The 15,550-nt window shown below is 45.8% G+C and overlaps 3 protein-coding genes and 1 non-coding gene across 5 annotated transcripts in view; 3 read left to right on the top strand and 1 right to left on the bottom strand.

Annotated features, from left to right (window-relative positions):
* Positions 1 to 1,430, bottom strand: part of SLC44A5 (solute carrier family 44 member 5) — a 73,386-nt gene extending 71,956 nt beyond the window's left edge. For both annotated transcript variants that reach the window (XM_071749820.1, XM_071749819.1), the window contains exon 1: positions 1,209 to 1,430. In XM_071749820.1, the coding sequence (XP_071605921.1) occupies positions 1,209 to 1,245 (37 nt within the window). In that variant the 5' untranslated portion in view covers positions 1,246 to 1,430. The remainder of the gene's footprint in view (positions 1 to 1,208) is intronic.
* A 10,263-nt stretch (positions 1,431 to 11,693) lies between these two features.
* The window catches only part of RABGGTB (Rab geranylgeranyltransferase subunit beta), a 9,534-nt gene continuing 5,677 nt past the window's right edge, over positions 11,694 to 15,550 (top strand). The window contains 5 exon segments of the mRNA XM_071749799.1: positions 11,694 to 11,790; positions 12,299 to 12,406; positions 13,473 to 13,670; positions 14,860 to 14,965; positions 15,089 to 15,096. Coding sequence (XP_071605900.1) covers positions 11,788 to 11,790; positions 12,299 to 12,406; positions 13,473 to 13,670; positions 14,860 to 14,965; positions 15,089 to 15,096 — 423 coding nt within the window. The 5' untranslated portion in view covers positions 11,694 to 11,787.
* MSH4 (mutS homolog 4) overlaps positions 12,298 to 15,550 on the top strand; it is a 31,608-nt gene continuing 28,355 nt past the window's right edge. The window contains exon 1 of the mRNA XM_071749818.1: positions 12,298 to 12,406. The gene's annotated coding sequence lies outside the window, so the exon portion shown is untranslated. The remainder of the gene's footprint in view (positions 12,407 to 15,550) is intronic.
* Positions 12,569 to 12,651, top strand: LOC139799449 (small nucleolar RNA SNORD45). Its single transcript, XR_011727269.1, has one exon. It is a non-coding gene; the product is annotated as a small nucleolar RNA SNORD45 (small nucleolar RNA).

The raw sequence follows: 15,550 nt of genomic DNA, 5'->3' as shown, positions 1-15,550 counted from the left end.
CCTACTCCCTCTGCTGTAAGCTGCAAAGCCATTTTAATTCCAAAGGAGCTCAAACAGGTTCTCTCAAAAACTAAGTAACTACAGATTCATCTATTCAGATTTCACCTTTCAAACACTTAATTTGTTTCGGGGTTGTTTTCCCATCCTAAAGACTTCTTTTCGTTTCAGAAGGAAGCTAAGCTGTGAATTTTTCTTTAGCCAGATCAAGGTTCAGACCACAGAGATGAATTATAAAATAGAGTTTTCCGAGCTGTAAACATGTCAAACAGCATGCCTGTGACACCAAGGCAAAGGCTGCCTCGCCAAGCCATTTTTGCCCATTTGTGTTACTCAGCCAATTGCAGGCAGCCTTTGGACTCGCAGAAAAGAAGCCTTGTTTCCAGGGGCTTTGCTCATTCTGCAGATTTGTTTTGCCATGGAAATCTCGCGCACACTGGAAGGGGAAATCGGGTTTGCAGCGACACCTTCAAACGGGATAAGAAGCTTTACAAGCCCCGCGTCCTTCGGCGCACATACGTGAGCTTTTAAGGAGCAATTAAAGCGTAGTTCGAGCACCGCGATGAAGTTCTGCCCCCGGTGACCTTCCCAACGCGCTGGCTGGCGGGATGCAGCCATGGAGCGGAGCTGGCCGAGCCCGGGCACCCGGGCTGCGTCGCTGAACCGCCAGCTCCCTGCGCCCACACACCGCACCTCAGCACCCCGCACGGCGAGCCCCGGCCCTGGCCAACCCGCGATGCGCAGCCGCCGCCCCGCAACCCAGCCCCGTGCCCCCCGGCCGGCGCGGCCTGGCCCAAAGCCCGGCCCTCCCGTCCCGCACCTGCCGCCGGCCTGCCAGCCCACACTGGACCACCGGGCCCGCGCCGTAGCCCCCTGCTCCCCGAGAGCGGACAAAGCACCTGCTCCCGCAGAGCAGGGGGCGGAGGCGGTTCTCGCCCTGCCCGCCCCCATCTCTGCGCTCACCGTCCCCCCTCCACGAACCCACCGTCCCGCCTCCTCTGGGCCGGGAGAGCCGTAGCACTGGCCGAGAGGTGTCCCGGCGCCCCCAGGGGCTGCCCCCGGCCGCAGGCCCTGCGCCCACCCCGTCCCCGGCACCTGCCGAGGGAAACAAACTCCCGCCGCCGCCGCACGCCGGCCAGATCCGCGGTGTAAACAGGCCGAAGAGAGGCTTCGCCGCCCGCCCCTCCTCGTCCCCGCGCCCGAGCGCTCACCGTAGAGCGGCGCGGAGGCTTCTCCCTTCCTCGCCATCGTCTCCCAGTGCCCTCCGCGCCGGCACAGCCGGGGCCCGGCGCCTCGGCCCGCCGCTCAGCGCACTCTTTGTTGCCGTGAAGGCATGAGAGGCGGCAGCGGCCGGGCAGCCTCCCGCTCCGCTCGGAACACCTCCCGCACCGCCCGCTGACCCTCCCGTCCCGTCGGCTCCGCGGCCGACGCCTGCGCCGAGCCCGCGGGGGCGGTGCCCGAGTGTGGCGGGGGGGCGGTGGGCAGAGGGGGCGCGCCGGGGGCAGGGTGGGCGGTGGGATGGCCCGCTGCGGTATCCCGGTTGTGGGACAAGCAGCTGCTCCCGATAACTTCGCCGGCACCCGGCTCACGGCAGCAACTTCGGCAGCTGGTGGCAGCGCGCGCCGAACCTGGGGGGGTCGGCGGCGGAGTCTCCATCCGCTCCCCGCCGCGGGAGGAGCACCCTGCCGCCGAGCTGCGGCCGTTCCCCCCCTCTAGTCCTGGTTGCCGGCAGCTGGGCCGGCTCCGGCGAGGGCGGCAGGAGCCCCTGTGCCACTGTCGGGGGCAGGCTAGCCCCGTCCGTGCCCTGCCCTGGGTCCGGGGTGTGCCGTCGATGGGACGCAGACATCCGGCCCCTCAGCCGGCCCCGGCAGCGGCCGCGGGACGCGGCTCCCGTCGCCCCGGAGCTGTCCGGGCAGCCGTGCTGAGCTGCCGCGGGACAGGACGGGCAGGGGCAGAGCTGGGCCAAGGACATTTCAGCACTTCAGTTTTGGTTCCGGGTGGAGGCATTTTCATGATTCAGTCAAGGAAGAGGTTCCATGCTGATTAATACGAATTGCTGGTCATAAACTTGTCTTCTGTTGTCATCCAGCTCTCTTTTATGTGAAAAGGGCAATGGCCTCTTAAAAAGCAATTGTTCTGATTGATGAGATTTTTTTTTTTTTCAACCATGACAGCCCAAATCATCATGATATTCAAACGTCACATTGCTATTTATCTGTTATCTATTAGTCTGTTTTTAGGGAAACATCACCAACTCCCAACACACAGAATGTTTTGTGTTGAAAACACTTTTAAACAACCATATGTAATTCTTGACAGAAGTACACCTGTAGGCCATCATTCACATCATTCACATTTTTACACATAAGAAATTTGAGGGAAAAGTACTTTTCAAGGCTTGTAAACAAAGGTACCCTTTCAAAAACTGGCTTTAGACCCTCCAAAGCACACAGTTGTTTTGCTTATGAGCAAATTAATATGCATAGATCATGGAAGTTGTTCCCGTGCTTGTACTGAAACATAAATTAATGATACACATGTTAGTGGAAGTGAGGGTATGTGCCTCCTCCACAGTCAGTGCAACATTACGTCTTGTAGAGCTAGCCACCTTGTCTAGTTGTAAGAAAAGTAAATCAGGTGTATGTAGCATCTTATCCGTCCCCCCAGAGGTCTCAGTTCAGGATATTTGTTCTAATAATTACTGAATTTTGTCTGCTGTTAGTTGGGAAGTATTGGGGGAAGTTAGGATTATTCAAGTGTGAAGATTTTTTTGTCCTTCTACTTTTTAAAATCAGAATCATCAGAATACTACCTAGGCAGAGGTTTATGCATTCTGTGTACCACTGGTGGTCTGCAAAGTTAGCAAGAGTTCTTTCTCATACCTAGTTCACCTGTCCTTTTAAGCCTGGTCTAGCTACTCAAGATGCCTGCCCTGTTCCAAGAAATGGATCCCAAGGGTAAATACCTGATGTAGAAAAGGGATAACGTACTTTAATATTTGGGAAGAAATTCTTATTTCCTCTTAGCACTGATGACTGGGAGAGCAATGCAGATGATCTCACCTACAGAAAGGAGAGCTTCTTGTGCCAGAGGTTAAGTCAGACATGAGAAAAGCTGTGTAGGTCAGGTCTGTAAGAAGCAAGGTGGTGGGTTAAAGTCTTCTGGTTCATTCAGGTAAGGCATGGCAATCTGAAGGCAGCAGGGCACAACAGGATGTGCTAGTCAGAGGTGAAGTAGTATTCTCAGAGAGGCTTCAGTATAATTCTACAGCTCAGTGTTATTCTGCTCCCTTTGTGCAGAGGGGCGTATCTGTATGAAGCCTACTTTCAAGAATGGGCATAGGAATCTTTATAAAAACATCAGTAATAGATTACCTCATCCTTATCAGTTGGAGTCTCAGATTGCCTGCAGTTTATTTATAGCCAGTTTGTTTCTTATCTTCATCCCTGTTGTGGTTGCCTGTCAAGTTTGCACCTCCATATTTTGTTTATGGCATCCCACCTTTTCTTGGTATCTCACTTTACAAAACCTTATAACAGATAATCTTACTGAAATAAACATTCCCTCAGGAATTAGGGTGATTGACTGGATTTCCACCTCATCACTGAAGGGGAAACTTTTGCTGCAGACAGAAATTTATTTATGGGAATACAAGAATTTCAGATAAGCCCAGGGTAGGTAAATGTAAAATTATATGGACAAGAGGTGCAGAGAAATAATTATATATAAGGATGAGTTTTGAGTCTGTCGTTACATCCTAGGAATCATATTTTGTTATCATAGATAATACATGAAAGTTTTCATTTCAGTGTTCAGAGGTACTAGAAAAAAGTGTCAGAAAATAACAGAAGAAATAACAGAAAAAAAGAGAACAGAACTTTTACTCTCATCCTTATCCACTTTAGGATTCTGATTCTTTCGCTTCAAAACCAAGACACTGGAGAAAGTACCCAAAGGGGATTATTCATCTTAGAAAATAAATAGCTAAGGGGACATCAAGACACTTTTAAATCATTGACTCAAAGAAGATGACAAGGGACTGATGGTTCACTGCCTCTTCCAGCTCAAGACAACAGATGAACTTGGCAGATACCAGGTTGAAAAGATGCCAATCAAAGTGGTTTTCCACAGTGTAAGAAACAAAGTTGTTGTTCCAAACACAATCGAAAAGCAACTGATCAAGTTAATGAAGAGACGTTCATAATGCATTATTAAATACAAAGTTATCACTTCCAGCTCAGGAAGCCTATAAATCGGAAAATTAGAAAAAATACCACTACAGTACTTGTGAATGCTCTGGTCTGGAACCCTCCCCTAAGAACTCTTCCTTGCAACTCCGAAAGCAAAGGTTCCTTCTCTATGTGGAGCTCCGATCTGCCCCGGTGCAGGACTGGTACCTCCGGACGCAGGAGGAATTCCAGTGCCTCACGGCCGCCGCTGCGCCAGGGGTCGAGTCCCGGCCCTGCCCCCGCAGCGCCCCCTGCCGGCTGCCTGCGCACACCGCCCCCTGACCTCACTGACCGCGGGCGGGCCGGGCTGCGCCGGGCCCCGGGGAGCTGTGGGTGCCGGTGCCGGTGGGTGTTGGGGATTCGGCGGTTCCACGCGGCCGAACGTGCCCAGCTGCGGAGCTGGAAGGACCCTGCAGCTGCCGAAGCGTACTCAATGTGGTGGTTGAAGTGATTTGGTGTTGAGGTGCCCCGGGCACTCCCTTTACGCCGAGAGGCTTCACCTTGCGCTGCTTTTTAATTGTTTATATTTCACACAAATGAAAGGCGTGACTAACCAAGCACTTGCGTCTTGAGGTAGTTAGGCCTGAAAAATGCTGAAGTGATTTGCATCAAAGTTAGAAAAAAATCATGGCGGAGGATCTGGGTGATGAAGCAGGGATCAAGATTTACCGCCCGTGCTACCCAGAAAGGCAGGCACAGAAAAGTCACACCGGCCAGAACTATAACAAGATGCAACGAAATGGGTTTTGCCGGTCCCTTCTTCTTTACCGTTTATCTTAGCCCTATAAATGTAACTCAAAACGTCTTCATTAAGGAAAAATACTTGATGTGCTTACATATCGTAGTCAAAAGCATCCAAGACTGAGCAATTATGGCTTTGTAAATTAAAAATATTGACAATTTCAAATTAAGTAATGCTTCTGATATGCAGGAATCAAGCTAAAAAAGAACCATAATTGAAAATACTTTTTTTCCTTTTCAAGATAAAATTATTGCTTTAAAAAACATGAAAAAGCTGCAAAAAAATCCCAAGGCAAACTACAAAAATTACATGACCTTTGATGCACTGCAGTTGATTTACAAAATCAACTTTTGTAAAAAGGTTGTCTTGCTTTAACAGACAGAATTTAAATAATTTACAGGACATCTCAAGTATCAACACAATACACATCACTATTTCTCAAGTATATAGCTCAGTGGTATTAAAGTTCACATTTGTACGCAAATAATTTATTTAAAGCCCAGCTATGCCAGTAGATTGTGTTCTGTAGTGACGAGTCCAGAAGTTCTTGGAAAGAACTCGAGCCCAGGCGCCCGCTGAGCTCCCTGGACGACACTCCTCCAAAACAAGGGCTGGTGACTCCCTGAGGGGTAAAAATAAAGTAAATCCGGTTACAGGGGCTTTTCTGCTAAAGGAACAGACAAGGGCAGCTGAAGACAGCCCCGCCAACAAAAGAAACCGGCCGTGCCCCAGGCGATCTCCCGTGCGGTACGCGGCTGCCTTGCCGCGGCGGGGCCAGACAGGTCAGAGAGTGACCCCCATGGGCTTCCCTCAGCTGGGCGGGAGGCGACAACCGCGTCCCCCAGCGCGGCGGGCTGCTCGTGTCCCCGCGGGCCCCTCCTGAACCGAGACACACGCGGCAACGGGCTCTCGCCCCAGCACGGGATCAGCAGCTCCCCCACCCGGGCCCGGGTCCGGGTCTGGTTCCCGCCTCCCAGCAGCGCTCGCCTCAGCGGGCAGCCCGCACGGCCCCGCCCCCGCCCTCACCGCGCCGGGCAGCAACGGGAGCATCGACTGCCGGTGGGCAGCCAAGATGTCAGCGTTCAGGGCTGTTCGTGTGAGCGGCGGGACGGGACGGGCGGAGGGAGCGCTTGTCGGAGATGATGAGGCCCGGCGGGCCGGGGTGGTGCTGGCAGCCGGCGGGCGCTCCGGTGGCGGGAAGGGCCGCGGGCTGTGGACTGCAGCGGAGCAGGCACCGCCGCTCCCGGCCGGGACAACGGGAGTGCCGTGGGGTCGGGGCCGTGCGGGGCCGGGCTCTTTGGCTGCCCTACTCCTGTCTCCTGCTCTGTCCGTGAGTTCGCGGCCCTGGTCTGCGCGGTCGGAGCGGGTGTTGCTTTCTCCCGCGGAGCCGTAGCGCTGTCCGGGATCTCTCCGTGTGTCTCTGGCCGTGCTAACCGGGAACATGTTTGTGCCCAGTGCCTCCTGCTTGCAGAGGGCTACAGAACATCAGGGCTTACCGTGCAGGGCATTTATTTCCTTAAGCCTGCCTAGCTGTGATACCTAGGGTCTTTTTTAAAAAATATGTGAGCTGTATAATAGTTGTTTCTCTCAAGTACTAAGTTATTCAAGTTACTAATTAAGTACAGTTAAGGTCTGCTATGTTGAACACCAGTAACCTCCCAACTTCAAAAGAGAAAGTATAAATTATTCAAGCCTCGGGTATTTTAGTATTTACTGTGGACTTTTTGTGGTTTCCCCGTTTCCAGAGTCATTCGCAACTGGATCATTTGGACCTTGTTCTGAGCTCCCTGTCCTCCATAGTGTTTGGGCACAAAGTGATGCAGCTTGACAGTGTGTCCAAAGTGCTGCTGTGATAGTTTGGGTCAGGGAGAAGTCTCCATCTGGAGCCAGTTGGAGTTTTATAGATCACAAATAGTGTTTTTTGGCAAGGGAAGATGACAGTTAATGCTGGACATGGTACATTGGTATTTCAGGTTCAGCCTCCTGACACATTACCCCAGCACAAACTACTCTTGACAACTCTTAATTTTTGTCCTGAGTTATGTGAGGGAGAATCAAGGTTAGTGACCTTAGCTTACTGTTATCCTATCTTTTCCTGTGATGTGCAGCTTTCCAAACAAGTTCAGTAGTTCTTTTGGCATTATGATATTAAAGATAGCATCACTTCTTGTGTGTCCTTGTCACACCCTTTTCCTGGCAGCAGTGTTAAGTCTTGCCACTTCAATAATTATATTTTTGCTTGTGACAGAATTTAGGCAGCAGTGCAAGAAAATGCAGTAGGAATTGCATCTGAGCATCACTAGCAGTAGCTCGTTGCTGAACCTACCTGTTCCTCTGAGCCAAGAAACAGGGAAGTTGACAGAGTTTCAAGCTACACCTTCTAAATTTGCTGTGGAGGAAATTATTTCTGTTGCTGTACAATATGACAAAACTGGAAAGGTATAAACTGCCATAGTATAAGGGAAAAAATATACTTTTATCTTAACCTGTATAAAATATAAGATGTTGTTTTTGATGCATCAGAAGGTGATTTTCCCCTATTTCAGTTTAAAGAAATATATAAAGATAGTATAAAGAAATAGTATAATAGTATAAAGAAATATAGAAGACTACTTATAAAATGGGCTTGGGAACTTGGTCTTATGAATTCACACATACCAGAAAGCTGTGGTGAGTAAATATTCTCTTTAATCTGTAAAATGAAGCAAAGAAAATGTATTAGATGAGATTTACATGTATAATTATAGATTCTGTGTAAAATAAACAGTTGCATACTTGAATAATCTAAATTTAATCAGTAGGCAGGTTGACACATAAAAGTGTTAACTAGGTGTGGATGTAATCAGGAGACAAATTAGACAGATTATGATTTAGTAATTTATGACCACATTTTCTTACCCTGATTACAACTGCTTAATGTTCCCCTGGTGCACTGTGTCTGCTGATTAGGCAGAGAAGTTAGAAGGTCATATTTTGTTCTAGTCTCTGGCACAGACTGGAGAAATTTGAGAGTTTATTCCAGAAGGACAGTTTTTCGTCTTAAATTAGGTGCAGCACAGCACTGCTTTGGCAGTGTTTAGGTATGAGAGTAACCATGGAAATTTTTTTTTTTTTTTTTTTTTCATTTATATTACCTGAAAAAGAAGTTAGGGAAGTGTCCACAGGAGACACTTTTTTTTTTTTTTTCTTAGAAGAATAACCAGAGGGTATATTTTGTATCACAGATTAATAAACAAGGTTAAGGAACAAAGACAAAAGGAGTGATAATAAGCACTAGATTTATTCATCCACAAATTCTAGAGAAACTAAAGGCAGTAGCTGGACTATTGCAGTGCATAATCACTTCGTTAGTAAATGCAAAATTACAAGAGGCAAATTGGACACCATTACTTTTAAAGATCTCCAAGGGAGATCTGAGGTAATGCATACTCCAAAGCCTGATACACAATGTAAATTAAGAGCAAGTAAGATGAAGTACAGAGATAGTGTACACAGATAGACATGGTATGCTAGAGGAGGGTTTTTGTGAAAGGAAGACACGGCTAATAAATTGGAGTTCTCTGAAGTAGCTAATGAGTGTGTAAACAAGGGATGCCTCCTTGACACAAAATGTTTGAACCTCCAAAATGAGTTTTAAAAATCAACAGGTTTCATAGCAGAAAACTTGGCAGTGCAGCCCTGCTCAGTCTTGTGCTATTTGGAATATCTATAAATAAACTAGAAATGGCGGAAAGGTGGTCACTACTGAGGCAATAGATGTTACTGTACAAAAACTCAGCATAAAAAATACGAGGCTGATGCAAAGAGCTGCAGGAGAAGGTAAAGAAACTGAATGTTAAAATGGCAAATGCAATTTTAAAAAGAGGATGCCCATGTGAAAGGAAAGAAGCGGTCTTAACTTCACAGAGAAATGGTATGGCTACTGCCTCTCAAAAAAGAGATTTTGGGGTTTGTAATATATAGTTCTGTGAACATCAGCATAATGCATAGGACAGGTCAAAACCATAACATTTAAGGGCAGACAGGCCTTAAAGAGAATGAAATAAAAAGCAGGTGTAATTATGCTGCTGCCTGGATCCAAATTGTACTTGTGTCTTTAATTCATTATGTAGTCAAGTCCTTCCATCTCAAAAGACTATTGTGGAAATGACAAAGGTTCATAAAAGGACGACAAAGATTATAAAAGATGTAAAAGATAAAAACATACCATGACTGGTAACGTTATTTAGCTGTAACAGCTGTGTGGTGTTGTTTTCATGAGAACCTTATTTAGATAAGAGCACCTGAGAAAGCAAGACTGTCCTTACAATCTTGTATGTGACTTATTACATGTAGCCCACTGCAGTTAATCTGTCACACTGGCATTTTCTGTTTTCTCTTTCTGCACATCCTAATTCACATTGATCAGTGCTGCGCAGGTCTGAATGTATAACTGCTACAACCTTTCAAAAAATCATCAGCTAACATTATTGCAATTCTTCTTTCCAGATTTATGAGGGAACTGCTCAGATTCAAAGACTGATCCTAGCTCGTGAACATGTTGGCAAATTTAAGGCTTAAATGTATAAAGTCTGTCTGGTACTGCTGCAGTGTTCTGAATACTCAGGGGAGAGGAGTTTGGTGCATCTCCCAACTGAAGTAAAAAGTCATGAAGAAATAAAAATTTCCTTCAAAATCTTTTTATTCTGTACATTATCCAGCACTGCTTCTGCTCTCTCTGTTCAGTTCCTCATTTCATTCTTGAGTAACAAAGTTGGTGTTTTCTGAACATTCTGAATTCTGAAGTGAATGATTGTTCAAATACAAAGTGGGTCAGAAATTAGTATCTCACAACACAGTGTTTTCTCACTATAAAATTAGATCAGAATGTTATTTCTGACAGTTATGGCTGCATTCTAATACTTTTTAAAGGGAAGTGTGGTTGGTTTTTATTAATTTTGCTTATCACATCAACTAAATTGGATTTTGGGTAAGCTGTCCAGTGTCTGAAATATGTTAATAGCTGTTCTTTATTCCCCAGTAGTCTACTGCCCTCAGCTGAATAACCTTCCCAGTTCAGCATTGTGAAGGCTTCCACTGCTACTGTCTGCATCCAGGTGTTGAGGATTTAGATACTATCCAAGAGTAATAATATAAGCTTGAGAGGATGTGGCCTTTTGCACTGTTACACTCAAGCAAGTAGATGTTCAATTAGGATTATTCACTGCAAGTTGAAGTGTGTAGCTTTTCCTTAAGAATGACTTGAGATCATGTTTATTTCAAATCCATATTCCTTTCCATCAATGTATATGCTTAACTTTTTTCAGCAAAAACAGCTGAGAAGGAATTGTGAATTGTTTTGGTTTTTTTAAACCATGGACAGACTACCTTCCCTGCAGTGCTGGCGGAATGGATGTTCCTGCACATCTTGAACAAATTACTCTGCACTAGTGAGCCAGTTCTAGGCTCCTCAGTGCAAGGAAGATATGTACTTAACTAGAGGAAGTCCATCACAGGGCCACAAAGATGATTAAGGGACTGGACAATCAGTCATGCAAGGAGAGGTGGAGACTCTTTAGCCTGGACAAGAAAAGGTGCAGGTGTAATCTTACGTAGGTGCATAAACACCTCATGGGTTGCAACAAAGAGGAGGGAGCCAGCCTTTTCTCAGTAGTGCCAACTGACAGGAAGAGGCAATGAGCACAGAATAAAACACACAAAATTCCAGTGACACACAGGAAAACAAGTTTTTATTGTGAGGGACGTCATTCACTGGCTGGGGATGTGGACTCTCCAGCTGTGAAGATGTTAAAAACTCAACTAGACATGAGCCTGGACAACCTGGCTGACCCTGCTTGAGCAGTTGATATCAAGAGGTCCCTTCATACCTCATTTCTTTGAATCAATTTGCAGTTTCTCGCCAAAACTGAGTGAGTGTTTGTCTCACTATGGTCTCTTTCATCCATCATCTGAATTTTATGCTGAATGGAACAATTACTATCACCAGGTATTAGCTTTGCAATGCCTATTTCTCAAGTAGGACACCTGGGCAATTAGTTCTTTGAATAGAGTGGTTAATCACAGTAAATCACCAACTTGCATTATCAGTCTTACTGCAGGTAAGTAATACTTCCCTGGTATGTGTTTGACATGCATTAAAATTGTCCTTGTTTTTGACTGTTCTGTGCCAAGTCAACATTATACATAGCACTTATTGTATAGAGTCAAAATGGTGTTCCTGCCTGGTAGGGTTCTGTGGGGGGCATGTCATAACAGCATAAACATCCTCGACAGTTTTAATTAGAAAGCAAAGGGCTTTTTATAAACAGGACAGTTCTCCTCACGTGCTTTGTGACAAAATTCTTGCATTTGGTTTTCACAGAACTGAAATGCAACTGGTGCCGTTTCTAAATGTTGACCCACTTGTGGTGCTGCAAGTGCACACACAGCTGGAGTCAGCGCGCTCCCTCACTCGCTCAAGATCCCTTTTAGTAGCGGCAAGCCCGAACCGCTTTTTTTACGCAGGAGGCTCCCGACGCCCTTCCTGCCTGCACCGGGAGAGGCGCGGAGCTGAACCGCCCTCTCCGCCCCAGCAGAGTCGCGGCCCTTCGGCACTGCTCCGCTGCCCGGTATTGCGCCGGCCCGGCGGGGTCACATCGGCAGCTGGAGGCAGTCGGAAGCCGCGGAGCCACCTGCTGCCAGCTGCCTGCTCGCCCCGTCGGCGCGTCTGGCGGCTACCCAGGCCTCTCCCGACGTCCTGTCGGGGCCCGCCTCCTGCCCGAGCCCACTTCCCGCTCCGCCCCGCTTCCTGACCCGCCCGTTCCGGTGCAGGTGGCCAAGATGGTGGGTAACGTTCGGCGTGGTGGGCAGGATCTGGGCCGCTCTGTGCAGCAGGCCGGAGGGGCCGTGGAGGCCCAGGTGCTGCCGGCACTCGCCCCTCCGGTTCCCAAACGAGCCGGGAGCGCGGCTGCCGCCGGGTCTGGGGCGGGACGGCGAGGTGGCGGCGGCCCCGGAGCGCGGGGCCTCGGGGCTGGGCCCGGCCGGGGCCTGTGTGTGAGGAGCGCTAAGCCTTCCGCGCGGGGAGGGGCTGCTGCCGGTGTTCGGTTCGTTTCTGGCGAGCTGGTTACTTGGATCTGCTGTATCACAAGATGTCTCTGGTAGTCGTTCCCTGGGGAGGGTGTAGCCAGGCGGACAGGTGACGGTAGGAATCGGCCCCGTACTGGAGCTGGACCCAGAGGTATCAGTTTCCGTACAGCTTCTGCCGGTGCTGCCTGGGGCACATCGAGAGGCACTGAAATTGAAATCTCCAGCACTGACCACGCTGCTGACGGTCTGTCGATGCTTCTTACAGGGGACACCCCAAAAGGATGTTACAATAAAACCCGATGCCCCAAGCACGTTACTCTGGGAGAAACACGCGGACTATATTGCTTCATACGGAACAAAGAAAGACGATTATGTAGGTATTGATTTTCATTAACGGTTTCATTAACGGTTATAATAACCCTTGCTAAGGGTTGACTTAACTGAGAATTAAGGGCTAGATGCATGCTCACAAGCTAATTGTTTCTTGTCCTGCAATCCAAAGTGTGAAAGAAAGATGTCTTTGTTAATTTCTCTAGGTCTGTGATGAGTTTTGGCATGTATTATCTGAGTATAAATTTGAAGATTATCAGTTTAGCTCTAGAATTACTCTGAGACCTGAGAAATTAACTGCTTGTTGATTCTTCACGCGCTGAACTGCACAGAGGAGATCAGCTACATTTGTTCTTTGCTTTTGTGGTGGGACTGCACACTGGCTTACCACAGCACTGCTTCATCCATACTAGGTTTAACAAACAGTTTAACTAGTACCAGTTTTGCAGTCATAGGCCATCAAGTGTAGCCCACAATAAAAGGATTTCAGTTCCAGCAGGTGAAAAATGTTAATAACTGTTTATGTCCAAATAAAGGTTCCAATTATTCTGCTGTCCTCAAAAGAGCTGTAAGCACCTTTGCGTAGAGTTGTTTTTGTGCTTAAGCAGTAGTGCCTGTAGAAAATTACATTTATGGGTAAGGTAGGTGATGTAATCAATGTAAGAGAATTAAGTACAAAATTTTGCTTACTAGTGTAACTTCAGATTATAACAGTTTTGGCACCTAGAAATAAGTTTCATTAAACGTTAGACCTGTTATTTTTGAGATTACTTGTGGAGGTACCTGGAGCAGTCTTTGAGATGCTGAGATAGTAACTGATGATCTGAAGTGAATTGGTGCCTAACTGCCTGTGTTTTCATTTTACTTGATACTTTGAACTCGAAAATAACAGGAGGGAGGGAATGTTGCATGTGCAGGTAAGTACGGATGCCTCTGTGCACACACACGTGTGAGGTACTGTGTATGTGTGAGCGGCTGGTGTGTAGTAGGTTGTTAGTGGGGTGGAAGATGGCTGACCTGTTGCAGACTGTGTTAACTAATGAATTTCCATTGCTCTATTATAGTCGATGTACCTGTCTAGTTAAAACCTAAATCAATGCACTTCTTAGGAATACTGTATGTCGGAGTATTTGAGGATGAGTGGTGTTTACTGGGGGCTGACGGCCATGGATCTCATGGGGCAGCTGCACAGAATGAACAAAGAAGAAATTCTGGAATTCATCAAATCATGTCAACATGAATGTGGTGGAATAAGCGCCAGCATAGGTCATGATCCTCATCTTCTGTATACCCTCAGTGCTGTCCAGGTAAATGTAAAAGGAGTTAGCTGGATCATTTCCTAAAAAATTGGGGACTGCATTCTTGATACATTTATAACAGTCCTCTGGAAATGCCTCTTCAGCTACAGGTTTTACTGCAGATTTATGTAGCTAATTTTGGATTTTATAAACTATTCTTAGTGTACATTGAGGTGAAAGGTATGGATGACCAAAAAAAGAGTCAAGTTTTGGATTTTATTTTTTAAATGGGTATATTATTATATAAAATATGATGGTGATATATGATATCACAGTAAAATAATTGTGATATTTACATGAACTATATATTTGCGTGACATATAATTATGTGTAGTACGTTTCCACCTTAGTACTGTACAAAAGAAACATCATTTTACTCAGTTCTTGTTAAATTCCTCAAAATCTGCTTTTTCTGTGCATAACTTACAAATGATACCGGTCGGTTGAGCATTTTGTTTATTTATTTGGTGTGTACTCTTTCCCTGAGGAAAAAGTAATTCTCAATCTTATTTTTTCACCCTATGTCCATTATTGATTTAATTTCTCACTGTCTTGTGTTTTGTTTTGGTTTTGTTCTCTTCATGCAAACTTGTGGAAAAAAATACCAAAAAGGCTCAAATGTTTCTGAATAATTGCTTGATTTCTTGCATAATGCATGTCTAGGCCAATCTTATGGAAAAATATTTACCTCACGTTGCAAATAAATAGCATGTTGTTTTAAGGGAGAAGTTTGTTGGATTTAGGGTTCTGGATTTGAAATCCTTAGGATAGAAGAATGGTGTTTTCTCAAGTCAGAGGTGAACCTTGGCATTATCTACTCTAAAGCTGGAATTTATCACTGCTTGAACTCTAGACTTACTCTGAATGCTCTGAGAACAAGGAAACTAAAGGTTTTTTTAGGCTGCGAGGTTGGGGCTTTTTCAAACTGTCCAATGGAACTTCTTTCACAAATTCTAACCCAGTATGAGGAGAAAGAGGTACAATTTGAGGTTGTTTATATATTAGGGATGGTAAATGCAGCATAGATATATGAAGTCGAAAAACCTTAAGAAAGAGTGCTGCAAAATTTTTGCGGTAACTAAGCCAGCGTGTCTTAATAATCAGGCACGCTCTTTTATAAGTCTAAGGTGCTATTTTTGAAGGTTGTTGTTTTGGGGGTTTTTGCCTCTCTTTGATTATGGCTGTCTTTTTTTTCCAGATTCTTATCTTATACGATAGTCTACATGTTGTTGATGTAGATAAAATTGTTGAATATATACAGAGCTTGCAAAACGAAGATGGTTCATTTGCTGGAGACAAATGGGGTAATTTTTAAATCTTTAAAATTTAGTGACTAGGTTGACACATGGGAGCCTGATCTTAAGTTTCTGTGGGTGGTCTTTTTGCTTGAGCATTGTATGTGAACACATCTATTTTGTGACTTACAGAAGAGGAGGTTTTGTGAGGGCCAGAGTTACATTTCATTCATAAACACATAAATTGTAATGAATTTGGATTTAAGGCAGATCAACGGTTGAATGTTTTTGACTCCACTGCTCTGCAATCATGTAGTAGAGCACTACAGATAAGCTCTAAAATTAAATAGCTATTTGTAAATTACTACTAGTTGAATTGATTTGGATATCTGACTACACACCATCTCAAAATAAGTTGTTTGCAATGTAAATTTTCTAAGCGACAGAGGAAGTAATTCATAGGCTGGAAAAGGAAACAGTACAGGAACAAGCTTTGGGGTGATTTTTTTTTTTCCTTTTTTTTTCCTTTTTTTTCCTTTCTTTCCTTTCTTTTCCTTTCTTTTCCTTTCTTTTCCTTTCTTTTCCTTTCTTTTCCTTTCTTTTCCTTTCTTTTCCTTTCTTTTCCTTTCTTTTCCTTTCTTTTCCTTTCTTTTA

The sequence above is a fragment of the Heliangelus exortis genome, chromosome 8 (genome assembly GCF_036169615.1).
Source record: "Heliangelus exortis chromosome 8, bHelExo1.hap1, whole genome shotgun sequence".
NCBI classification, from domain to species: Eukaryota; Metazoa; Chordata; class Aves; order Apodiformes; family Trochilidae; genus Heliangelus; species Heliangelus exortis.
The sequence above is the reverse complement of the archived record's forward strand: the minus strand, read 5'-3'. Positions and strand labels throughout refer to the sequence as shown.